Source organism: Mustela lutreola, chromosome 7 (genome assembly GCF_030435805.1).
Source record: "Mustela lutreola isolate mMusLut2 chromosome 7, mMusLut2.pri, whole genome shotgun sequence".
In the NCBI taxonomy this organism is placed as follows: Eukaryota; Metazoa; Chordata; class Mammalia; order Carnivora; family Mustelidae; genus Mustela; species Mustela lutreola.
The window spans coordinates 108,943,482-108,971,299 of record NC_081296.1 but is presented as its reverse complement, the minus strand read 5'-3'; the positions used below and the strand labels follow the sequence as shown (position 1 = coordinate 108,971,299).

The 27,818-nt window shown below is 37.7% G+C and overlaps 1 protein-coding gene across 2 annotated transcripts in view; it reads left to right on the top strand.

Annotated features, from left to right (window-relative positions):
- GCH1 (GTP cyclohydrolase 1) overlaps positions 1 to 11,646 on the top strand; it is a 46,056-nt gene extending 34,410 nt beyond the window's left edge. The window contains exons 4-6 of one of the 2 annotated variants that reach the window (XM_059182147.1): positions 9,376 to 9,407; positions 10,315 to 10,399; positions 11,338 to 11,646. In XM_059182147.1, coding sequence (XP_059038130.1) covers positions 9,376 to 9,407; positions 10,315 to 10,399; positions 11,338 to 11,464 — 244 coding nt within the window. In that variant the 3' untranslated portion in view covers positions 11,465 to 11,646. The remainder of the gene's footprint in view (positions 1 to 9,375; positions 9,408 to 10,314; positions 10,400 to 11,337) is intronic. The other variant, XM_059182148.1, reaches the window with a different exon arrangement.
- The last annotated feature ends 16,172 nt before the right edge of the window (positions 11,647 to 27,818 follow it).

The following is a 27,818-nucleotide window of genomic DNA, read 5'->3' as shown; positions in this document are numbered from 1 at the left end:
AATCCATTAAGTATATCTTCCTTTTTTTGCCTTAGAATAACTGAGTGAACATAATTAAATCTTGAATATAGAACTGAAGTGCCTCAGGGTAGCCATGTTCATCTGCCAGTTGAGCATCTACTGTGAAAGGGTATTGTGTCAGCTACAGTGACTGCTAGAGAGGACACAGCCACTGTCGTCAAGGAGGGTGGACAGTACAAGGCAGCAGGTACCACTGAGATTCCTGGTTTGGAGCTTCAAGTTCAGAGGAGCTAAGACGACTGTGGTGTGGCAGGGTTGAAGAGACTGAGAGTGGAAGACTGAGCAGAATTCTAAATGGAAGAGAAATTCCTTTAGGTTAATACATAATAAGCAAAAGCAAATAAGAGGGTAGGCACAAGGCATATTCCAGTGAATGGGGAGCTGATTAATTGATAGAACTAAGAGATTTAGGCAGGGATGAATGTAAGATAGTTGGAAAGATAGGGTGGGTATTAGATTACAAGAACATTCTTTTTTCCTCTTTTATTATAAATGTAACATACTTACCAATCAAGCTTAAATAGGAATGAGTGAGTAAAGGGAAAGCCTTCCTTTCTATTTCCATTCCCCATAGTTAAAACTAGAGATTTCTTGTCTCTTGACTGGAGATTGTCCTTCTGGAAAATTTCTTTGCAAACACAAACGTGGAGCTTTTTAAAATTAGCAAAACTAAACAGCAAAAAAGGGAGCTCATACCCACATTCTGTACTACAACCTTATATTTCTTGTTTTTTAATTTTTAATTTTTTAAAAATAATTCCATCATGGGGCTCAGACTCACATCCCAAGATCAAGAGTCACATACCAGGTGCCCCTAGTTTGTTTGTTTGTTTTTTTTTTAAGGATTTTATTTATTTATTTGTAAGAGAGAGAGTGAGAGCAAGCACAGGCAGACAGAGTGGAAGGCAGAGTCAGAGGGAGAAGCAGGCTCCCTGCGGAGCAAGGAGCCCGATGTGGGACTCGATCCCAGGACGCTGGGATCATGACCTGAGCCGAAGGCAGCTGCTTAACCAACTGAGCCACCCAGGCGTCCCTAGTTTGTTTTTTTTTAATTAAAAAACTTTGAAATCCCTTGGAGATCCCAAAAGTCTGAGTCCATTTTAATGACCACATATATCTCTTTAATTATTCAATATAATTCATTTAACCAGTCTTTGATAGAAGTATACCTTATACTTTGAGACTATTGTCAGAAAAGAGGAAAATACTTTCATGAACATGTTTTGCATATTGTAAATTATGGAAATTAAATTGCTGGGTTCAGGGTAGCTGAATTTTTGATGTCAAATTGCTCTACAAAGAAAAGCATATCCGTTTATATGGTCAACTGGTGTTTGTTTCTCCACTTCTGCCAACACTGTGTTTCATCATACTTTTCAGTCTTCACTAAACTGGTAAGTGGAAAGGGGTACCTAGTGTTTTAATGCACACTTTTAAAACTTGCATTTCTTTAATAGAATTTGAATCTTTATAGAAGCTTCCTGCTTTTAGTTAACCTTTGCTAATTTTCCCATTGTACTGCTTGTCTTTTTATTACTGATTTGTATGAGCTCTTTGAATGTTAAAGCAGTTAGGTCAGGTGCTGCCAATAATTTTTCCAGGGTTGTCATTTGTCTTCTGGTTTTGTTTTAAAATACCATTTTTCCACAAAGAAGTTTTAAAACTTTTATGTAGTCATAAACTCATGTTTTTGGTTTATTTTTATGGCCTTACTTTTATATTTAAATCTTCATTCCATCTGGAATGCATTTGGTGCAAGGAGTGGGGAGGAATCCATCCCTTGCCATTGTATCCTCACTGACCTCCTGCAGCACCCCCAGTTCCTTCCTGTTACCATGCCACCTTCTCTCTCTCCTTGCAGCCACTCTCTGTTGGGCCTTACTTATGTTCTTTTTGGATTATAATTCTCTGAACTCCTCTTTGACTCTAATTTCTCAGTGTCTTTAAAGCTGCTCTCGTACATTGCTAGGATGTACTTTCCAAAGTGTGGATTTGATGATGCTGCTCCTTTGTAGCTCCCCATACCTTTTAAGATAAAGTTCAAATTCCTTACTTTAGCCGACAAGTCCCACTGTGATCCACCTCTACCTGCTGCTGCGTTTTGCTCTTTGCTATGACCATAGTTGAGAATTTGCAGCTTGGTGACAAGTCAAGTTATATGAAGGCATCAAAAATACCATTAAGATTTACAAGGGTTAGATTATACCATCCACCTGCAAAGGAGTTACCACATTACTTTCCTAGCTACTGGAGGAGGAAGAAGAGGAGAGGAAGTGTAATGCAATACAGGAAGCAGAGGACCCGGCATAGATTTTATAAGACCAATAAGTGGGCAAGTCCAATAAGACGTCTACTGGGTTAAATCCAATACCTGTGGTTAAATCCAATACCTAATACCTAATCATGTCCCTTTTATTAAAAAAAATTATAAAAGTTAAAAATAAAAAAGAAAGTTTATCAAAGGAGACTGGGTTGGCCCTCTTATATTGAGGAAGTTTGTATAATAAAAGTGGTCATGAATTTTTTTTTTTTTTTTGGGTCAGATTGGTTTAAAACAGAAAACAGAAACTGGGCTAAATGCGTAGACAAACTGACAAACCTGAAAGAAATGAGTGAAACACTAATTACCTCTCAGCCTTCGATTGGGGCAGACAAAAGGTTATACAAAGCAGAGTAATAGGATGTTGGCCAAAAGACAGACTTAGAGTTAAAAAAAAAAAAAAAAAAAGTGAACAGGCTATTGTGTAACAAGAAAACTAGAAATTAATACAAAACTGTTTTTAAAAACTAGCTTTTTGAAAGTTAAAGTTTTTAAATTCCTTTGATATGACAATCATTGGAAGGCAAACACTGTATGTCAGTGTATATAATTCGAAGTAAAAAACTAATACCAATCCTCCTCAAATTCTTCTAAAAAATAGAAGGAAATACTTTCAAACTCATTTCTCGAGGTCAGTATTAAACCCGATATCAAAACAGAAAGGAAACTGCAAAAAAATTACAAGTCAATATCTCTGATGGACATATATGTAAAAATTCTCAACAAAATATTCTGAATTCAACAATACTTTAAAAGGATCATACATTATGATCCACTGGAATTTATTCCAGGGACACAAGGATATTTCAATATCTGCAAATCAATCTGATAAACCACATTAACAAAATGAAGGATAAAAATGATACAATAATCTCAATAGATGTAGAGAAACATTTGGCAAAATTTAACACCCAGTCACGTGAAAATTCCCCATAAACTAGATATAAAGGCAATGTGCCTTAATATAATAAAAGCCATATGTGAGAAGCCCACAGCTAACATCATACCAATAATGAAAAGCTTTCAGCTAATATCAGGAACAAGACAAGGACACCCTCTCTCACCACTTCTATTCAATATAGCATCAGAAATACTAGCCAGAGTAGTTAGACAAAAATGAAGCATCTAGATCAGAAAGGAAGAGGGAAAACTGTATTTGTAGATGACATGATATTATATATAGAAAACCCTAAAGACTCCATCAAAAAACTGTTAGAACTAATAAATGCAGTTAAGGGATACAAATTAATATGCAAAAGTTAATTGTATTTCAATACATTAAACAACAAGTTGTCAGAGAAATTAAGAAAACAATCCAATTACAATTGCACCAATACCTAGAAATAAATTTTACCGAACAGGTGGAAGATCTGTATACTGAAAACTTGAAGACATTAATGAGAAAAACTGAAGAAGATAAAAATAAATATCTCATGTTTTTGGATTAGAAGAATGAATATTGTTTGTCTATACTACCTAAAGATATCTACAGATTCAGTGCAATCCCCCTCAAAATTTCAATAGCATTTTTCACAGAAATAGAAAAAACACTCTTAAAATTTGTATAGAACCACAAAGAACCCCAAATAGTCAAAGCCATCTTGAGAAAAACCGTAAAAACTGGAGATTTCACACTTTCTAATTTCAAACTAAATTACAAAGCTATAGTAATAAAAATAGAATGGCATTGCCATATAAATAGATACATAGACCAGTGGAATGGAATAGAAAGCTCAGAAATAAACCCACGCATTTATGGCCAATTAATTTATGACAAAGAAAGAATAGGGAAAGGATAGTATCTTCAGTAAATGGTGTTGGGGAGCACCTGGCTGGCCCGGTCAGTAGAGTGTGTGACTAAGCTGATGTAGTTGACTCAGGTTCATGAGTTTGAGCCCCACGTTCAGTGTAGAGATTACTAAAAAATAAACTTGGGGCATGTGTGGCTCAGTCGGTTAAGCGTCTGCCTTCAGGTAAGGTCATGAGTCCAGGGTCCTAGGATCCATTCCTGCATCAGGCTCCCCGATTAGTGGGGAGCCTGCTTCTCCCTCTGCCTGCCACTCTCCCTGCTTGTGTGCTTGCTTGCTTTCTCTCAAATAAATAAAACTTAAAAATAAATAAAACTTTTAAAATTATGTTGTGAAAACTAGATTCCCTTCTTATACTTTACACAAAAATCCACTTAAAAGGGATTGAATATAAGATCTTAAACTATAAAACTAGAAGAAAACATAGGGGGTAAGATCCTTGACATTAGTCTTGGTGATGATTTGACACCAAACATAAAAGCAACAAAATAAAATATAAACAAGCGAGACTACATCAAACTAAAATGTTTCTTCATAACAAAGGAAACCATCAACAAAATAAAAAGGCAACCTACAGAAGGGAGAAAGTATTTGCAAATCACATATCTGGTAAGGGGTTAATGTGCAAAAAATATAAAGAACTCATACAACTTAATAGCAAAGAATCGATCCAAATGGGCAGAGGAACTGAATGACATTTTCCCAAAGAATATATACAGATGGGCAACACATACATGAAAAGGTGCTCAGTTTCATTAATCATTAAGGAAATGCAAATCAAAACCACAATGAGGTATCATTGCACAACTACTACTGCAGTACTATAAAAAAGATAAGATGTAAGTGTCAGTGAGGCTGTGGAAGAAAGGGAACCCTGTACACTGTAGGTGGAAATATAAATTGGTGCAGCCACTATGGAAAACAGTATGGTGATTCTTCAAAAAATTAAGACTAGAACTGACATATGATCCAGCAATCCTAATTCTGGGTATATATCTTGAGGAAGTGAAGATAGGATATTAAAGAGAAAGCTCTACTTCAGTGTTTATTATTTTCACTAGGGTGGGGTGGGGGAGATAAATATGTGAGGTGATGGGTATATTAATTAACTAGATGGGGGATTTTTTTCACAATGTATACATATATTAGATCACAATGTATACTTTATAATCTTTGTCAATTATGCCTTTTATCTTTACAATTATACCTCTTTATCTTTACAATCTTTGTCAATTATAGCTCATTAAAGGTATAATTGATTAAAATTAAATTAAATTAAAATTTAATTAAATTAATTAAAATGATATTTCAAAAATTTTAAAATAAAAAAAACCCTGTGCTTTGGAGATAAATTTATAGCCACAAATGCTTTCATTATTGAATAAGAAACCCAACAAGTAAACTAAACTTCAATATTTTTTAAAGAAAAACCAAGCTTAATAGGACAAATGGGAAAGAAGAAAGAAAAATAAAATGATTAAATTATAAAATTTTAAAAAGAACAGAAAACATAAATCCAAAATATCACATATCATAGATTGCTTAGTGGTCTGATTGACGAAGAAATACATCTAGAAATGAGAGGCTGTGTAACTAAAAATATGTTTTTAGGAACTTTCAATCTTTATGAATTAGTTTAAAAAGTTGGAGAGAGAAGGGAATGAACCAAGAGTTGGAAAACTTGGATAAATTAGTAACCATTGGAAAAAGTCAAATTAATGTTAGGAGTGGGGTGGGAGGGAAGGGGGTGGATGGTCAATTTAAGAGACAACTTCCAAGTAACCACTAATTCCAGTGTTGTATAAATTTTTCAAGAGCATGGAAAAACCTGAAAAGCTACACCATTAATTTGATGAAGCTGTATATCCTTGATGAAAGTCTGATAAAACTAGCATCTAAAAAGATGATAGACTAATCCCACTTATTAATATAGTTGAAGAATTCCAAATATCAATTCCTACTTTAGCAGGCACAAGTACTCTTTCCATCATGACCCAGGGAGATTTAGTCTAAGAATACAGAAATGGCTTAGATTAAAATTAAGAACTACTGATTCTGGGACCGTGGTCAACTAGATGGTAATGATATCCCTCCTAGGATAACATACAAAGTTATAGTGTATGAACATTTCAAACATTGGGGGAAATTCCAGTAAGAATTTACAAAAATTAGCTGCCACTGGAGTCAAAGGTAGGGTTCTGTCCTCCCTATTCAACCCCAAATTGCAAGAGATATTACCTGTTAGCTTTGTTCTGGGAAGAGCAGGAAAAAGAACCCATAGCCATATATTCACAAGGGTTTAGGTTCAGAATTCATATCACCATGGGTGGTCCTCAGAACACCCAGGGCAGTAATTTAATTTAAAATGTTGCCAAGGAGGTAGCCTTTTAGCAATTAGCAGAAACAAGTGCTCTTTTTCTGATGCACTTTTATTTTGACTTCAGAGAATTCCCACAAATGATATTCTTTTTTGTTTTTAAAGATTTTATTTGTTTATTTGACAGAGAGAGATCACAAGTAGGCAGAGAGGCAGGCAGAGAGAGAGAGAGAAGGAAGCAGCTCCCTGCCGAGCAGAGAGCCTGATTCGGGGCTCGATCCCAGGACCCTGGATCATGACCTGAGCTGAAGCAGAGGCTTTAACCCACTGAGCCACCCTGGCGCACCCCCACAAATGATATTCTAAGGAGCATGAATTCACCAAAAGTAAAAGAAAGGCCACCATGAGGCAGAGTCAGCTGAAACAAATGGTCAAAGAGGACAGAGGCTGGTGCTAACACATACAGAACATACAACAAATATGTTAGAATATAATAATCCTGAAGGGCGCCTGGATGGCTCAGGCAGTTAAGCAGACTCTTGACTTTGGCTCAGGTCATGATCTCAGGGTCTTGGGATCGAGTCCAGCTCCACACTCAGTGGGGTGTCTGCTTGAGGATTCTCTCTCTCCTTTTGCCTCTCCTTAGGTTCGTGCACTCTTTTTCTCTCTCCAATAAATAAATACAAATAAATACAGATCGATAGATAGCAGGTTAGACACAGCCAAAAATAGTGAACTGGAAGAAAGGTCTGAAGCAATTGTGTTCAGAGCTCAGTGGAATATATGGGTCAGAATGTAAGAGATGTGGAAGACTGAGCAGCTCTATTATGTCCTTAATTGAAATTCCTGGAGGTAACAGAGGCCATGGAGTAGGTGCAGTATTAGAGAAGGTGATGACTAAAAACGTTTCTGGAGCACATGCAAAAAAATCAGTCTTCAGATTTAGGAACCCTAATGAATCCTGAACAGGATAAAAAAATTAAATCCCCACCTACTGGGGATCAGTGCACATACTGAAATATCATAAAAGCAGCTTCATAGAAAACATAACCTACAAAGTAATAGCAATTAGACTGACGATTATTTGCCAATGTCAATATTAAAAGGCAGACGAATGTTAGTGTCAAATTAGAATTCCATTTCCAACAAATACCTCTAAACACATTATCTTCAAGAAAGAGGGCAAAATTGAGGTTTGGGGGCTTTTTTGTTTTTTTGTTTTGTTTTGTTTTTTAAATTCAGCGATTTAATTATCTTTAGCGCTGAGAAGACAAAATTTCAATGCCTTCTGCTTACTTGGAAAACTGAATAAACCAGGAATAGATTATAAACTCTGAGCATAGGGATCCTGTTTAATCCCATAATCATATATGTAGAAGGCACTCAATAATGATATGTGTGAATGGCCTTCCTTTGGTGTGAGAGTGGCTGTCTACAAGAAATAGGTATCATGGATAATAGTAAAATGTTACAGACATTCCTGTTAAAGTATAGAGCAAAATATGGGTGTCCACTATTGCCAATGTTATCTAATGTTGTACCTGAAATTCTACTCTAGAGAAGGAAATGATGACTATGAGAAAAAAAAAGATATTACTAATTTTTAAATCAATGGCATCTCCTTGTCATACAACAGAAATTAATTACCTGGAAAACTATAAAAAGTAATATAATAGAGATTTGACTCAGAAGAAATAAGACATATTTCCTATCCAGGAGCTTGAACAGTATCCTTCTTCAGCTTTTTATTCAAAATTAAAAATATATAATTGTATTCATTCAACGTTATAAATCTCCTAGAAACAAGAAGAGTCAGAATGCATCCTGCCTTCAGTTTGAGTGGTAAACAGGCCACCGTATCTGTTACTGACTTTATTGGTTATAATGAGTATAAAGGAGCAACTTTGTAATTTTATCTGAGCACTATATGGAGGGGGGTGCAGAGGAAGAGCTGAAAAATGCCTCCTCGGTGAAGTGATCCTTAAATTGAGTCCAAATTCATGACTAGAAGGCCAAATTTTAAGAAAAAAATCCTTAATGTGAATTGTTATCCTCAAATATGTAATTCATGTGACCATCTTTACATTTCACAATTAGAGTGAAAGGTGTTAAAAGGGGGAAATCTGTCACCTGACAGATTGTGTTAGAAGCCAAGATCAAGAGGCTCTTATTTTGGGGAATTAATCATACAGAGTGCTTATATAGACGTAGCTTATAAAGAGATGTCTGAAGAAGTCTGTTCAGTCCTAATCCGATTACCCTAATAGGTTTAGTGGGTACAGTAGCTGACAATGGCCTGCTATTAATTAACAAATAGACTTTTTATTTTTAACTTGAACTTTAAGCTCTGGTTAAACAATATGACTAATTAGAACACTTGAGACTTGGTCTAAAATTGATGACTTGGGAGCTCTAAAATCACTGTGTTTTTCCTTAGTGAATATTCTTTTTTGTTTTTTTTAAGATTTTATTTATTTACTTGGCACAGAGAGAAAGATCACAGTAGGCAGAGAGACAGACAGAGAGAGAGGGGGAAACAGGCTCCCCACTGAGCAGAGAGCCTGATGCCGGGCTCGATCCTGGGACCCTGGGATCATGACCTGAGCCGAAGGCAGAAGCTTTAACCCACTGAGCCACCCGGGTGCCCCAGCCTTAGTGAATATTCTTGTAATTCTCTTTCTCTTTGGAGACATAGGGTACTAGCACTCTGTGTCACTCTTGGTGGTTTCCTCAAGACCCTCCCTCTTCTCATTTCCATGTAGTTTTTGTATCTTTCTTCCTCTTAGAAGCAGTGATCTCCTGCCCACACCCTACGATTTCTTCAATAAAGTCCTTTTGGCCCTTTGAGGAAGCCAATTCCATTTCTCAAACAAATTTATGATTAACTAAAACAATTCTTTCTTTTCTAGGATTGTAGAAATCTATAGTAGACGATTACAAGGTAAACTTTTAAACTTTTATTTACAGAAAAACATTTTCTTCTTAAGGAAAAAGTATTTTTTGTTGTTCTTATTTCACATGTAATACATATAACTTAAAACCTCATAGGAATATAATATAGAAAGGGGAAGTCTGCAGTGTTTCAGGCCTCCAGAAGAAATCATTGTTGTATTTGCATATTCCTTCATATTTTGTGTGTCTACCAACATTTTAAAATCAATATATTACATTTTTTAATGGGCTCATATTGTATGTAATGGCCTTTTTCTCCCCCTATTTTTTTTTCCCACTTAACAAATCAAACATTTTTTTTTCCTACATGCATGTAACTATCTCATTCATTTTGCTGGCTGTTTAGCATTCCATTGTCCAGCTGTGCTGGGACTTGATTTAACCGGTCCCTGCTCTAATAGACATTTGCAGATTTTTGTCAGTTTTTAAATAAACACAATGCTGCAGTGAACACTCTTTATATGTCTTTAAAGACGAGCTGTTTATTCAGCACAGGGACCGCATTGTTTAGGTTAGATTGTTGGCTTTGAGCTCCATGTACAGTTCAATAATTGGGTTTAGTGTCTCTGTTAATCCTGTTGCGAGCGATTTATTCATCTGTGCGGAGGAGCTCATTATCAGTTGGTCTTCCTGCACGCCTGGGACAGTTGTCGCTCGCACCCGTTTTCTGTGGAGGTGCCAAACGCTCTTCAGTACTGGATCTGCAGGTGAGGGAATTGAACGGCGGCCTCCTGTGGGCCACAGACAAAGCAGACCTGTAAGAACTGGTGCATCTGGGTTCTGAAGCCTCACAGAAGTCTGCTTTTTAAGATTTCAAATATTCTAGTGATAACAAATATTCTCAAGACTGCTGTTTGTGTCAGACTCTTCAACGGAGCCTCTTGTCACCCCCACAGTTCAAGAGCGGCTGACGAAACAAATTGCCGTAGCAATCACAGAAGCCTTGCGGCCTGCTGGAGTCGGGGTGGTGGTGGAAGCCACGTAAGTCCACGCTTGCCCTTAACAATTGTCATTGTGGTGCCCGGAAGTGGTATTTAGCGTTGCTCAGTTTTTCCAGCACCCCGTGATGCCACATCATTGACACTGTCATGTTTTCTGCCTCTGACCTGAAGCTTTCTTGACCTCTTGCATTGACTGTGTGGCCAATACAGGAACCAGATGGGAGACTGGTTTTGTTTTGTTTTCTGTGGGGCTGGTGGCCATGTCGGGAGTCATCAGCCTAAGCGGAGTGATGTGTGCAACCAGAAGCATTTTATGTCTTCTCTTGATTTCTTCTTTAGCTCTTCATTGCTCCAAGCAGACTTTTCCTAATATTTTGTCACACGTTTTTAAAAATGGAGCAAAAACTGGGTATAAAGGGCATCTGAAGACACTTCTTTAAGTTAGAATGAATTGCGAGAATTGCACAAATCTTATCCATTCTTCTGACAGGGCGTGAGCTTTGTATTGTGCTCGCCATCTAGCTCCCCCAGTTTGCTCACGTGCACTAGGGCCACTGTTCTCTAGATTCTGCCTGGTGATACCACATACTTCAGTATTTCTCCAAATACCTAAGCTAAGATTGCGCTCTTTGGGTCTTACAGATGGAGCAAGTGAGAATTCTGAATTGCTTTTTATACCAAAGTTGTTTTATCTCTATGGACCCCTTGTATTATTTTCACCTAGGGAGAAATTTCCCCTGTTTCCCCTTCTGCTAGATGCGTCAAAGATTCAACCACTGCTGTGAATGAGAGCTGTGGAACTAAGAAACATAAATAAAACATTTTAGGTCACGTTTGTCCAAGAAGTGACCTTTGGGTACAGTTGGTAGTGGTGAACTCAATATAACCAGATTTAATTTGGGGAGCTGCTTTTGACTTCAAAAACCAAACCAGTAACTGTCTATTCCTTTAAGCCACCTCTGTTGTCTTGTTTTGTAGACACATGTGTATGGTAATGCGAGGGGTACAGAAAATGAACAGCAAAACTGTGACCAGCACGATGTTGGGTGTGTTCCGGGAAGACCCAAAGACTCGGGAAGAGTTTCTAACTCTCATTAAGAGCTGAACTTCAGCGTGTGTCATGTGCTTTGAGGATTGTGCCACTAGTAGCATTGTTTGGTCTTAATTGTTTGTACATTGCATTTTCAATTGTTTCAGACGTGAACGTTATTCCTTGTCACTAATGGTGTTTAATAATTATTTATAGCAAATCAAATAAAAATAATTAGCAAAGGGGTGAGACCTCTACTTTCTTCTTGCCACCTTTTAGTGGTAACTATCAAAGAAACTGCCCATCGTGTAAGTTACATGTACAAAACCACTGCCATTTGGATAACCTTGAGGGTGCTGGGAAGGAATAAAAATTCAAGTATTTTGTTCAAATACTATGGTAACTGGGTTCCTAAGCATAGGAATGTTGGGAATGGGGGAAAACTATGACCAATACTATTTTTTTCCTTCCCCAAACAAAAATGGTGTAGTGCTTAAAAGAATTTTTGTACACTGTGCAGCATTGCTCTGCAAACTCAGAGTCCAACAGGCTTCACTTTAGTCAAATTTATGAAACTGCCAGGGCACTTTATTTTTTATATATTTATTTTTTGACTCTCCAGCTGTGACGTTAGTCACCAAAGGAAGGTGGTGGAATATCTATGTTTTTGATTTTGTGAGTTAAAAAGGCACATTTCTATTTTCCATTCTTTTTTAAATTCAAGTACAGGGAATTAGTTCCTATTGTTTACAAGTGTATTCTCATGTGAACTTACAGGGATTTAGACATTTAACTCTCTGTGCCTTGATGAGAATATCACACCACTTAGAGTATAGATACCTTTGCCTTTTTTAAAAAGCCATTATTTTATGAGACTTTAGTACTGACCCTGCAAATAACTAGTCCTCACAGTTTTACCTTTAGGAGTTTCTTGCAAGCTTACTTTGTGTATTCCTTGGAGATGTCGCAAAACATTTTTTTTTTTTTACCTTAACAAATATTTTTCTAAGTATTTCCAGAAACTTTTGAAAATGTTCATCACTCCAGGTCTGCAGAAACATAGCTTCTGTGTAGAGGAAAGCATGCAGAATGAACTAACTGTGGACTGCACTGTGAGTGATAGCCAATGTTCAATGAAAGCTGCATTGTTGGTATCTGTGAAAATGCTCTATAATTTTCTGGAATTACTGGAAATTATTAGAAGCCCCATACTGGTTCCTCTTGTGCTTCATATGGGTCTCGTCCTCGGTGTAACTGTTCAAGTGATACACAAGTCTTTTTGTCCAGGAAGCTGTTGCCTTATTAATGACTACTTAAAATTTCCTCCACTGGGGCAGTGTAGGCCAAATTAAAACAAACAAAAACCAAACCCAACTCCCTGTAAAAACAAAGCTACAGTCATTCCATGGAAAAGTCTCTTATTTGGTTGACATTATATCCTTCAAATTTATGCTATTACCTTAAGAAGAACTAACTACAGTGATTACTCTAACTTTGGTAGTCCTGCCTCTGCCATTTTGATGTCATTTACCTTAGGATGCGGACAAGGTGGCAGAAGTGCTGTTTTTGTTTGTTTGTTTGTTTGTTTTTTAAACTTCCCTACGTCTATTTCCTGTATTTTTCTATGGAGTTTCTGAAATACAGTGGTAATTTATTTTGCGTTCTCTTTAAAATCAAATGTGATATAAACATTATCCTGCTTAATAGACACTTAGAAGTAGAATTAAACACTCTATTCATGTTTGGTATTTTAAAGTAAAAACAGATGTGACTTGGAGGACCAAAGAAATTGTTAGCTATAAATTCATCTTTCTGAGATCAATTGTATTTCTTTTTAATGAGTCTCTGTTCTAACATTGCCTGGAAATGTTCTCATAAAGGTCTAATGTATCTGCAGGCTGTCGTCTTATTGGTAAATACAAAGTAATAACCTTGTCTGTTTTACTCTAGTCTGTAGTACTTCAGAATTACCTTTTCATATCCATGGCCTCGACTCCATTTTGGAGATTTTTAAAAAGTTGATGCATTTAAGTACACTGTTCAATTAAATTGTTTGAATTTAATGTGTGTGTGTATCTGTTCCTGAAGTTGGTTCTATTGAAATTATTAAAGTGTTATAACTTAGTTTCTTGTGGAAGTAGTTTCTTTTTGAACCATTTGTATAAATATGCCAATAAATTAGATTATTTTAATTGTATTCTCTTTTACCAAAGATACCCTTCATAAGGGTTTCCCTGATGGTCATCAAGCTATTAGAATGTAAATCCCAGTAGTGGTAGAAATTAACCTGGGGTTCTCTGTCTTCCTTTGGTATTTGGTTTGGCTATTACGGTTCTCACCCTCTGGCTGGTAAGGGACGAGGAGGTCTGGGGTAAGAGTGAGGAATCTGAGTGGCCCTCATGCCTCTGTTATCCTAAATCTAAGTTTGGGAAGCTGCAGCCTTCTGAGAACTGGAACTGATCTGTGTGGGAGCTATTGGAGAAGGAAGAGCAGACTGGGGCAGGGAGCCGGGCATTGCAGGAAACGGAAGAGATTTTCACTCCTTCTTCTAGGGAAGAACCTGACCTGGACAAAGACTTCTGAGTAAATGCGAAGGTTTTGCTGCCTCTTTTCTGTCTGTTGCTGGTGACCTCGTCAGTCCCTCTTTTGGGCTGTTCTTCTGCCCATTCTCTGCTCTACCCAGGCAGAGGCCCCTGCACTCGCTGATGTCAGCACGCCCAGGTGTCAGGGCTCTGGAGTGGCCTGCTGCCCCTCAAAGGACTTCGTAGACTGTTGGGTAGTGAATCTAGTCACCCAAACTAGGGTTGCTTATTGTATAAACATTCCTAAAACCACAACTCATAGGTGTCAGTAAAACAATGAGCTGCTCAGCTAAGCCTGAGTTGCTGCTCCTGAGTTTTTTCACAAAAGATTGACCAAGTTCCTTGTTTTGTAACTTATGGGAAGAGCAGTTGCAAACACCAAAGGTATGAGAGAATGTCATCAGTACAAACTTAGATTCATCCTGAAGTTGCTGATGGTGAGAAGAGGGAGTCTCAGTAGATGAGTTCAATGCCAAGTGTAAATACCCAATAGCCCCAGCCCTCCAGAGGCACTTGCTTTATTTTAGTCTTTATTACAGAAAAAAACATATACAGCATAGACTGTACATAATTGCATGAACCTCTTCTACCCATCACCCAGCTTCAGTAAGTCTCAGCTCATGGCCATCTTCATTCCCCTGTACTCCCTATCTCCACTGGATTATTTCAAAGCAAATTCCAGATATTATTTCAGCCATAAAATATTTAAGATTATCAAAAAGGAGAAGAACCACATAAAAGAAAAGCCCATTCATTATCACACAAAAAATTAGTGCTTTAATATCAAATATCCAGTCAGCATTCAGTTTTTCCCTATTGTCTCATAAATTTATTCATCGCTTATTTGAATCAAGGTACAGATGAGATCCATACGTTGCAATTGGTTGGTCTGATGTTTTTTTAATTGTAAAAAAATTCATCGGGGTTTCGGAGTGGCAGAGTCTGTTAAGCACCCAACTCTTGGTTTTGGCTTAGATTGTGACCTCAGGGTCATGAAATTGAGCCCCACAGCGGGTTCCACACTAAGCAGGGAGTCTGCTTGAGATCTTCTCCTCCCCCGCCTCCTCCCTCCCCTGGTGCACACTCTCTCTAAAATAAATAAATCTTAAAAAAAAAAAAACACACACAAAATTTACTATCCTAAACATTTGTAAGTGTACATTTAGTGGGGCACCTGGGTGGCTCAGTGGATTAAATCCTCTGCCTTCAGCTCAGGTCATGATCCCAGGGTTCTGGGATCGAGCCCCACATCGGGCTCTCTGCTCAGCGGCGAGCCTGCTTCCCCGCTCTCATCTGCCTGCCTCTCTACCTATTTGTGATCTCTCTCTGCCAAATAAATAAATAAAATCTTCTTTAAAAAGTGTATGTTTTGTAGTAACTATATGTATATTGTTGCAAAACAGATCTCTAGAATTTTTTCATCTTGTAAAACTGAAAACCTATATCCATTGAACTCTTTTTCTCCCTCCCCTCAGCTCCTGGTAATCACTATTCTACTTTCTATTTCTGAGTTTGACTACTTTAGAGTCCTCATATAAGTAGAATCATACAGTATTTGTCTTTTTGTAACTGGTTTAATTTCACTTAGCGTAATGTTCTCAAGGCTCCTCCATGTTGTAGCATATGACAGGATTTTTTTTTAAGGTTGAATAATATTCCACTATAAGTATCGAATACTTTTTTTTTTTTTAAAGATTTTATTTATTTGTTTGACAGACAGAGATCACAAGTGGGCAGAGAGGCAGGTAGAGAGAGAGGAGGAAGCAGGCTCCCTGCTGAGCAGAGACGCTGGAACCATGACCTGAGCTGAAGGCCCACTGAGCCACCCAGGCACCCCTCTAGTACATTTTTTTTTAAAGATTTTATTTATTTATTTATTTATTTATTTATTTATTTATTTATTTGACAGAGATCACAGGTAGGCAGAGAGGCAGGCAGAGAGGGGGAAGCAGGCTCCCCGCTGAGCAGAGAGCCCAATGGGGGGATCGATCCCAGGACCCTGGGATCATGACCTGAGCCGAAGGCAGAGACTTTAACCCACTGAACCACCCAGCAGCCCGGTATATAGTACCTTTTTTGTTATATAGTACATTTTTAAAGATTTATTAATCTGTTGATGAGCATTTAGATTTCTTCCACCTTTTGGCTATTGTGACTAATACTGCAATGAATATGGGATTGCAAATTATCTCCTGGAGAGCCTGCTTTCAGTTCTTTTAGATATGTACCCAGCAGTGGGACTACGGAATTTTTATATTCTCTCTATATTATTTCTTAAAAATTTTTGAGGAACCTCCATTTTGTTTTCCATAGTAGCACTACCATTTTACATTCCCACCAACTGTGTAACAAGTGTCCCAATTTCTCCACATTCTTGCCAAAACTTGTTATTTTCCGACTTCTTTGGATTGTGGTCATCCTAAGGGGCATGAAGTAATAGTTCGTTGTGGTTTGGATTTGCATTTCCCTGATGATTCATAATGTTGAGCATCTTTTCAAATTCATGTAAACCATTTGTATATCTTCCGTGGAGAAAAGTCTATTCAAAGTCCTTTGCCCATTTTTTTAAAAAAGATTTTATTTTTTTATTGACAGAGACTACAAGTAGGCAGAGAGGCAGGCAGAGAGAGAGAGGGGGAAGCTGGCTCCCCACTGAGCAGAGAGCCCAATGCGGGACTCGATCCCAGGACCCTGGGTTCATGACCAGAGCCGAAGGCAGAGGCCTCAACCCGCAGAGCCACCCAGGCGCCCCCTTTGCCCATTTTTTAGTCAGGTTATTTATTTTTTGTTGTTGATGAGATATGGGAGTTCTTTATAACCCCTTATCAGATAAATAGTTTGCAAAAATTTTCTCCCATCTTACAGATTGCCTTTTCGCTCTGTTCATTGTTTCTTTTGGTGCACAGAAGTTGTTAAATTCGATGTAGTCCCATTTGTCTGTTTTTGCTTTTGTTGCCTATGCTCTTGGTGTCATATCCAAGAAATCATTGTCCATTCCAATTTGTAAAGATCTCCCTCTGTGCTTTTTTTTCTAGGAGTTTTATAATTTTAGCTCTTACATTTAGATCTTTAATCCATTTTGAGTTAATTTTTGTGTATGGTGTAAGGCAAGGGTCCAACTTTATTCTTTTGCTTGTGGATGTCTGATTTTCCCAACCCCATCTGCTAAAGAGAATCCCTTCCCCACTGTAAGGTGTTGGCACCTTTGTGAAAAATCATTTAATTATATATATGCAGATTTATTTCTGGGCTGTCCATTCTATTCCATTGGTTTATATGTCTTTATGCTAGAGCCACTCTCTTTTGATTGTTGTAGCTTTGTAGTATGTTTTGAAATGAGAAAGTGTGAGGCCTCCAACTTTGTTTTCCTTTCTCAAAATTGTTTTGGGTATTTGGGGTCCTTTGAGATTCCATATGAATCCATTTCTGCAAAAAAGGCTGTTGGGATTGCATTGAATGTAGATTGCTTTGGATAGTATGACTATTTTAATAATATTTAATAATCATGAACATGAGATACTTTGCCATTTATTTTTATCTTAAATTTCTTTTACCACTGTTTTATAGTTTTCACTGTACAAATCTTTCCCTATCTTGGTTAAGTTTATTCCTAAGTATTTTATTTTCTTTTTTAACAGACTTTATTTATTAGAACAGTTTTAAGTTCATAGTAAAATTGAGTGCAGGATATGGAGACTTCTCATATACCTCCTGCCTTCCTCATGTGTAGCCTCCCCAGTTATAACCAGCCCCCAATTATTATAACTGATGAACCTACACTGACAGTTAGTAACTATCCAAAGTCCATAGTTTTTATTAGGTTTCACTCTTGGTGCTATACCTTCTGTTGGTTTGGACAATATAATAATATAGTATAATAATTTGCCTCCACCATTACATTGTCATACAAAGTAGTTTTGCTGCTCTAAATATCATCTGTGTTCCATTCATCATGTTTTATTCTTTTTGGTGTTATTGCAAATAGAATTTTCTTAATTTTTCTTTGGATTGTTCATTGGTTGGTATGTTTCATAAGTCTGTTTAAAGTTGTAGATTCACCTCTTTCTCCCTTTCTTTCATACTTTCCTTACAATTTATTTGGTCATTTGCTTTTGGAGAAGCTCCATGTGTGTACCCCAGGAAATGTCAACAGCTGTGATGTCTGTGACGGTCTGAATGAAGAGGGACTTCAGCTGAGCAGAGGGAAAAGGGCTGCTATCTGCTACAACATTCCTTCATATCCCTAAATTCTTTTTTTTTTTTTAAGATCTTATTTATTTATTTGTCAGAGAGAGAGAGAGCAAGCACATGCAGACAGAATGGCAGGAAGAGACAGAGAGAGAAGCAGGCTCCCTGCTGAGTAAGGAGCCCGATGTGGGACTCGATCCCAGGAACGCTGGGATCATGACCTGAGCTGAAGGCAGCCACTTAACCAACTGAGCCACCCAGGCGTCCCATATATCCTTAAATTCTTATTCCTGAGACAGCCCAGGTCAGCCTGCACTGCTCGGCATTTAAGTTGAGCACATCTCTTTTTAATTTGTACCCTCCTAGGTATGGAACAGAATTTACTCCTCCTTGGGGTGGGTTGGGCTGGAGTGTCTTAACCTTCTGGATAGGCTTCAGTTTTAAAACATTTACCACACGGTTTCCTTGGCTCCCACAGTGTGGTAGTTTCCTTGGCTACCAAGATTTTGGTTTACTGTAGGACTGGAAATAGTGAATCCCCCAAGACTTGACATCACTTTGAGGGCTGAACCCCTGGGGAATTCCGAGGTTTGGGTTGGACGGTAGGAGTGTTTGGGTACCTGACTGCAGTCACATTTGTTTGGCCTTCTGAGTAAGGATGCCAGGCAGGCTCTGGCTGATCCGGGTGGAGAAGGAAGTGGCACACTGGGTCTTGTGTTTAAGTAGCTTCTTTTGTTCTCGAACGGTGTAGTTCTGACTTGTTTACAAATCCTGTTGGGAGAACTTGTAGCACATGCCTTACATAGCCCTAATACATCCCCCCCCACCCCCGCTTTTCCTCTTATTTCGGCATTCTCCTGTTTGGTTTGAGCAATGTGTCCACAGCACTGACCTTCTCAGAAATCCTTTAACTTCTGGAACTGACTGTCCTGCCCAGAGAGATGTGGTTTGGCTGTTGGTCAACACAGAGAAGGCTCTGTTGAGGGAGTCCTGTGATGAATTGCCTGGATATGTATGGAAACTTCCTCTAATGCTATCACACTTAGGCTTTGTTGATTTTCTCTTCACTTTGGGATGAGAGTCTTCTCCCTCTTTTTTTCTGGATTTTTTCATATTTGAAATGCACTGAATGACTAGGCAAATGGCTATTTTTCTTTCTAATTTGTCTTTTTTTTTTTTTTTTTTAAAGATTCCACTTATTTGACAATGATCACAAGTAGGAAAAGAGGCAGGCAGAGAGAGAGAGGAGGAAGCAGGATTCCTGCTGAGCAGAGAGCCCAATGCGGGACTCAATCCCAGGACCCTGAGATCATGACCTGAGCCAAAGGTAGAGGTTTTACCCAACTGAGCCACCCAAGCGCCCCTCTAATTTGTCTTTTTGTGGGGTTTCCCATTACATATGTGATGATACTAATTTTTACATTTATCCTCTGTCTTGACTGGTAAATGTCATTTTTTTCAATTTTGATTAACATATAACGTATTATTAGCCCCATGGGTACAGATCTGTGAATCGTCACGGTTACGCATTTCACAGTACTCACCCTAACACATTTGACTGGTTAATTTCTTTATAGAGATTTTTCTCTTTGCAAGGCTGTTTCACTTTTAAAACCTAGAAATAAACTGAAAAGACAGAAAAGCCAGTAAGGAAAAAATCAGTTTAAAACAACTGGAGGGACCTCAGGTTTATTTCATATTGGTCATTTGGAAAGTCATATTAACCAAAGACAACTAATTTCAGAGCAAAATTTCTCATTTCTCATTTCTGGGTTGAAAGTCAATTCTCCTGAAAGTTGGTTCACCTGGGAGCTAGAAGCCAGGTACTTGAAATCCTTATTCAAGTGTTACTGACCGTGCCCTGCTTAGCAGTTGTCAGAATCACCTCATAATGAACAGGTAAGGGGGAGAGTGACTTATGTCAATGCTTGAACATTTTGTTAATGAAATTTCCATATAAACTTAGTATTTAGAAAATAATTATAAAATGAAAAAGGTCTTGTGTGTTTGAAGTATAAGTAGATCAACATTGAATTCTCATGGCCTTTTCAAAACTAGAGCAGTATAAAAAAAATTAAAATCAAGGTTGAACCTTGAGTGCTGAGAAATGGCAATTTATGTTTCCTGCCTTTTAGTTTTATGGAGATCGAAGAGAAATTTTCCAGATCTAACGTGGTGTGTGTACATGTGCATGTGTACCCAACATTAAGTCTGGAATAGTTGTTATAAGGCACCTTTTTTTTTCTTTTTAAATGGGGTATACTAAACTTTTAATAGTACTTCTCACAGTGTATTTTCTCAACACTATTTTGAGTAAAGAACATTTCTGTTTTATCAGTGAGCAAGTTTGGGCTCCAGGAGACTTAAATGACTTGCGTCACTGTCACTGGATTAAAGAGCAGATGTTCCTATCTTGACTCTCCATCTGTTGGTCTTTCTATTAACCAGTGGGCCCAGGCCATTAGATCACTTTTAGCTCATCATTGCAGATGGTTAATCTTTTCCAGTTGACCTCTGTATCTCCAAGCTCCCATTGTTTTGAATTGGAATCAGATTTTTGGAACATGTTTACAATTGGCTTCCCCCTTTGAACTCAACAGTGCTCTGGGGGAGTAACTTTAAGATAGGGGTGTGAATTAGCTACCTGTATAGTTCCATCTTATTGTAAGTCTTAAATGCTCACATTTTTAAAAAATTATTTTTTTATACTGGTAATACCTGTATTTAGCACAAAATTCACATAGCACAAAATGATGTTAAGGAAAAGCTTACCTTCACTTCTGCCCTTGAGTAAAGCAGGCAACTGTTACCACCAGGGATATCTTATGAAATGCTTTACTGTTATTTCAAATTGAAAACCCTTCTTTCCCCCATGCAGGCTGTTTGTACTTCTAATGGTAACATGGGTGGCTCTTAAGTAGTGAGTGGTTTCTGTAGCCATCAGGATGTAAGATCCATTAAGATTATCATTTGTAGTGTTCTTAGATCAACATTAGATGCTTTTCTGGAAAATTTTTTTAGCAAAAGATTCTGCCAAAAAATTTGTCCACTTTACAGAAATGTGACCACTTTAGCAAAGAAAAGTGCTTCTGATGAGCTGAGTGTTTTAAAGCAGAGGCTCTTCAAAATTTTTTTTTCAATTTTCACCATTTTTGAATAGCTAATGCATTCATTTGCACAAAATTTAAAAAGCATGAAAGGATCTACAGTGAAAAGTCTCTGTCCACAGCCATCCAGTTCCCTTTCCCTCAAATTATTATTTTTACTACTTTCTTATGTATAATTCCAAAAATACTTAAGGCACACATAAACAAACTCATACACAGATTTATTCCTATATTATGTATAATATATGTGTGTTTGCTTATTTGAATCAGGGATTCTTGACCATGTGTGGCTGTCAGAATCACCTGGGGACTGTTAGATCACATGTGTCTGTACCCTTCCTTCCTTCCTTCCTTTCTTCCTTCCTTCCTTCCTTCCTTCCTTATTATTTGTATTTGGTTATTCTGGTAGGCTCCCTTGGTTGAGAACCACTAGCCTAAGATATAACTATTTAGACCTATGGGGCACATCAGGAAGCCACTGGGCCCAAGCCCAGGTGATCTGGGCAGGAGAACAGCTGCATGGATCACTCTGTGACCTGTGAGCAATTGGTTCCACCATCCACGGTTAAGGGCATCTGCAACTACTCAGCTGATAAGCCTAAAGGTAAATTGCCCCTTAAAAGGGACTGTCTCCAGATTAATATAATCAGTGCTGCAATTACCTGTGTATAAATAACTTAATTCTCTGGTTTCATTTTTCCAAATATAGCTTACCTTTTCCCTTCTGATTTTTTAGTTGATCATCAGAGAAAATTTAGACAATATAGTAAGGTATAAAGAAACCGACTAGCTATACATAATTACATAGTCCAGAGATAACTACTATTAACATTTGTTTTATTTTACTTTTGACGTTGTGTTAATAACATAAGCACACTCCTGGAATATTTAAAGCAAATTCATCCCGACGTTATTTCATTTCACCTGTATTTACTTCAGTATGTAACACTGATCACTGATGAACAAAGGGCAAGGAAGGAATAAAAATACACACACACACACACACACTACTACACGTAACAAAAATCTACAATGATTACTAAGTATCATAGCCATTCAGCACTGACCTTTTCCCAGATTGTCTCAAATTTCTTTTCAGAGTTCATTATTAACACTTTGATACATACTCTGCCAGCTTTTGTCTCCTCCTTCTCCTTGTGTAACTGTAATTCTTTGGATACTGTAAAGTACATATAGCCTTTCCCTCTTGTTATCTTATCCTGGTACATCTTACAGCTTTGTTTAAATGGCTATGTGACATTCCATGGTAAAAATACAATAATGTACTGCTCTTTTCTATAAAGAAGGACTTTAAGGTTGCTTCCAGTTTTTTTTTATTATTACAAATAATGCTATAGTAAACATTTGTATAGAAATATTTACTGTATTTCCAAGAAAAGGTTCTAGATATGGATTTACTGAAACAAAAAGTCCCTCCTCTTCTTTCTCTCTTCCCCTATCCTAAGTTAACAAAAATGGATGACCTCTCTTTAGTCATGATGTCTTCCAACCCCAGCAATGTGTAGATATCCTCTTATAAAACTTTCTTACAGCTAAAATTTTTATAACATACACATTAATTTCTTCTTTTACCTAGGGACACCCTAGGTAAAACAGTGATTTATCTTGGCAAGTTCACATTTTTAAACAAAATATTTTCTTGAGACAATTGTAGGTTTACAGGTTATTGTAAGAAATATTACACAGAGATCCCTTCTATATTCTGCAATGGTTTCCCCCAATGCTAAATTTAAAATCATTTTAAATGATACATTATCACAACAAGGATATTGACATTGATACGTTTTACTAATCTTATTTTGATTTTCCCCATTTTACTTGTTCTTAAGTTTAATAATAAGCATGTGGTTTGGTTTGGTGTATCCACCGCCACATTCAAAATAACTCAGCAATTCTAACATCACAAGGAACCATTGTATTGCTTTATTATAATCTCATATTCTTCCTCCTCACATTAAAAAAAAAAAAAAACTCTTGAGATCTGAGTTCTGCATTTTGATGTTCTTGGGGTCTTTAGTCCTTTCTAATGACAGTATAAGAAACCACAAGTCATCTTGTTAAAATAAAAATTAAAAAATCACTAGGGCATTGTAACGAAGACCTTGAAATATGTGTAGCTTCGTACCAGCTAATAAATAGATGAGAATGATTTGTGATTAGTATATTAATTATTTGTAAATGAAAGGGTGTGTTTTGAGGTTATTTGAAAACTATTCTCAGGAGAAACTTTAAGTGGGTATAAACGCACACACACACACTTACACAAAGACTCTTGATAAACATTCCAAATTGCTTCCAGACAAGGTATTACCAACATTGAGTATCATTTAAAAAATGTAATATGTTACTAAGTGAACGATATTTTCATTGTTCTACATTTGTGTTAAAGTCTTTTAATACATTTATTATCAAATTGGGTTTCAAAGAATACTGCCAATATTCTCCTAGAGGATACAGGGCAGACGTTTCTTTCATTTCTCTGGTTGTCCAATACTTCAAAACATTATTTTCAGCAAAAATCTAATCACCAAGCTGCCAAAAACAATAAGCATTCAGACTTCTTCTTTCTTTCTTTTTTTTTTTTACAATTTTATTTATTTATTTGACAGAGATTAAAAGTAGGCAGAGAGATAGGCAGAGACAGAGAGGGAAGCAGGCTCCCTGCTCAGCAGAGAGTCCAATGCGGAACTTGATCCCAGGACCCTGAGACCATGACTCGAGCAGAAGGCAGTGGCTTAACCCCCTGAGCCATCCAGGTGCCCCAGCATTCAGACTTCTATCTTTAACAAAGCTGGTACTAACTACTCTGCTCATGTGGTTGAGGCAATCATATTTTGCTTAATGGGGTTTTCTGTCGAAGGACAGACTGGAAGACTTTGGCTAAAATTATTTCTAAAAGGGATTTGATCTAAATCAAAGGATGCTTACCTTTTCTGAGTACAGTTTAATGTAAAATAATTTTATTTTCTTTGAGAGGAGGTAATATCTGAGAGCAGGGGCCCTTTCAGTCTCTTTCTGAAAAATGATCATGTTTTTTCTCCTTGTTGCTGGTCAGGGTACTCCAGGTCATCGTGGCACGTTTCCTGGCATGATATCCCCTTTCATGGGGTCAGAATTACTGGTCTACAGTGAATTGGTGTGGATCTACCTTTATTATATACCACTGTTTCTGCTAAAGTCAAACATTGCTGAATTTGGAATTGAGGAGATTATAAACAACACTCTAGGGGTGAACTTGGGATAATAAAGAACAGTGTTGGAGGGAAGATCATGAACAGGTGGCATCAGAAGGGACTGCTCTCAGGCAAATACAGCATGGGGAGGTGCTAGGGTTAGAAATGTAATCTGTGATAAATCGTTCCCTAATTAGCCTGGCAAAATGAATGCATACGATGCATAGAAGATGCAATTTAACTTTAACCATGTGAATCATGCACACTTTAGGTCTAGAAATCATATAGGAAGTATAAGCAAAAGAGATCAAATTCTGAAAGACCCTATATATATTTGTCATTGAAAGCAATAATCAATGTATATATCTTTTGCCCCGACAATTCTACTTTTGAGAACTTATCCATTACGTGTATTTGTGTATGTGTGAAAGTGACATTTGTGTACAAGTTTATTCACTGCAGCACTGTTTGTAACAAGAAAGCTCTTGTTTATAAGTCAGCTCTAAACCCAAAGTATGTGAAATGATCATTTGAGGTTTTGGTTGTGATTTTTAAAGTTCCTCCACGTGGAGGTAGATCAGATTCTGATCCCTGTCCACTTTTATCTCTCCGTCTCACACTGAATAAAGTTCTGAGATTAGGCAGGTAACTAGGGTGGTTCTTGGTGAGAGCTTTAAAGATCTTAGTTAGCATTTTGTTCTAGGAATACCAAGAGGCGTGGCCTTCTTGATTTGCTTTCGCTTGAAGAGGCTGGAACAGGGGTACTGGGTATTGGGTCTTTGATAAACATGGTCTATAAGCCGAGGAAGCGAGTGCTGCATACCTGTCCTCCTCACTCTTTTCTTCTTACTCTTTTCCTTTAGGATTGAAAGCAAAAGGCTCAAACTCTTTCTTATGTAAAAGCCATGCGAGGGTATTATGACATGGAAGGGAAGTTCAGATCTGAGTGCCTGTGATTCTGAACAGACTGTTTATTTTTCAAGCAACATCTGTGTTTCATAATCTGTTTTATAGATATGTAATTGCTCTGATAATTTGCAGTGTACTGAATTTAGAGATCATTATTGGAGACCTAGAATTTCTGACAGTATTGGGACACAGAGTTCCTCCTCTTAGCTTCCGAAGACGTGGAACAAAACAAAAAGAAGGATGTGAGAAATATAACCATGGAATGGTCCTTGTTTCTGTGATGAGAAATAGTAACATAGTCAATGGGGCGCCTGGGTGGCTCAGTTGGTTAAGCATCTGCCTTCAGCTCAGGTCATGCCTGGGAGAGAGCTCTAGGCCAGCTCCTTCTCCTTCTATCCCTCCCCCCTGTTTGTGGGTGCCTGTGCACTCTTTCACTCTCTCAAATAAATAAAATCTTTTAAAAAAAGAAATAGTTACAAATAATAATGTAAACACTGATTACTAAGTTAACTAAAAGTTGTGAGATAAACTTTATCTTCCTCTGTAATGATACAGTTCAGATAACATCTAACCTGAACAATCAAGAAAGAGCAATTAAGGACAATTTTTAGTTAAGTAACTACAAAGAGATACAGATAAACCACTTTTAAGAAGTTGTGTCTAGGGCGCCTGGGTGACTCAGTGGGTTAAGCCGCTGCCTTCGGCTCAGGTCATGATCTCAGGGTCCTGGGATCGAGTCCCGCATTGGGCTCTCTGCTCAGCAGGGAGCCTGCTTCCTCCTCTCTCTCTCTGCCTGCCTCTCTGCCTACTTGTAATCTCTCTCTGTCAAATAAATAAATAAATCTTAAAAAAAAAAAAAAAAAAAAAAGAAGTTGTGTCTAGGGGCGCCTGGGTGGCTCAGTGGATTAAGCCGCTGCCTTCAGCTCAGGTCATGATCTCAGGGTCCTGGGATCGAGCCCTGCATCGGGCTCTCTGCTCAGCGGGAAGCCTGCTTCCTCCTCTCTCTCTAGTCTCTGACTACTTGTGATCTCTGTCTGTCAAATAAATTAAAAAAATCTTTAAAAAAAAAAAAAAAAGAAGTTGTGTCTAAGTGGGGAGGTGCAGAGGACTCTTAAATTATAAACCTTCTGTCATTATTTAAGTTTTTAAAAAATCATGCGCCTGCATTTATTTTGTTAAAAGCTAAAAATATACCTTTTTATCTATATATTTGGAGCCAAGAGAATAAAGGTAAGTGTAGTGTTTGTAGTGATTATTTGAAATATCCTCAAACAGCTAGAGTAATGTTTTGGGGAAAAAAGGATAGAGGGGAAGAATGTGAATTCTTGGATAAAATAAAGAAAGCGTTGCTGTCATGTAAACTTATTTGACCTGAATTTTTGCATCTTTATTTCTCTATAATTCACAGTCCTTTTGGTATGCTAGATCAAGCTAGTTGGCATACTTTTTTTGCAAAGTGGCTGATAGTAAATATTTTCGACTTGGCAGATCACGTGGTTTCTGTTGCAACTGCTCAACTTTGCCATTGTAGTGTGAAAGCTGCCATAGGCAATGTGTAAATGAGTAAGCATGGCTATGTTCCAATTTAACTCTATTTATGGACACTGAAATTTGAATGTCATATAATTTTTATGTGTCACAAAATATTCTTTTGATTTTTTTCAATCATGAAAAAATACAAAAACCAGTTGTACCTTATGGACCTTACAAAAAAGCAGGTGTGGGCAGGATTTGGCTCACAGGCCATAATCTGCAGACCCTGGCTCTAGACTGAACACATTTGGATGATTCTCTCCCATGCATAGCAAAGAGCTGCAGCCATGTGGGCTGTAAGAAGAATTTAACCTGAAGTGGATCAGCATCAATTTCCCAGCATTTACAGCTATGGAAATGATTCCATAGAAGGCTTTTAAATCCTTATGGCCTCCTTTTCTCCTCTTCCCCTTTTCTATTCTCATTTATTTTTATTGTTTAGCTTATAGAAACATCCCTGTGAATGAAGCTGTATTTCAGTGACTCCTTCATTGTTGGAAATTTCATTACCAGAGAAAGAAAGAATACTAGAGGTCATGGTGTAAAGACTTGGGTTCTCTTTGTTTCAGGAGGGCTGGATTGGGGCACCTGGGCTCCAGCAACTTCTGAGGGGTTGGTTATAAGGGAGGCTTCATAGATATCATGCCCTGTCTCCACTCACAAGTGACCAGACCAGGTGAGTCCTGGGAGAAAGGTCCTCCCTGCCCTGAGAGGGCTATCCTAGAGACAGCCCCACAGCCCTCTTCCTTGTCACCAATAGTTGCTATTGATGGGGAGGACACAAATCTTCTCAGACTTGACTTTGTTCCTTTTGGTTTAACTGTGCTGTATATTAGAATATAAAGATGAGGAAGACTGCCCCATCTTGAGTCTAGTGAGGGACATATGTAGAGAAATATGTGAAACACTTGGATAA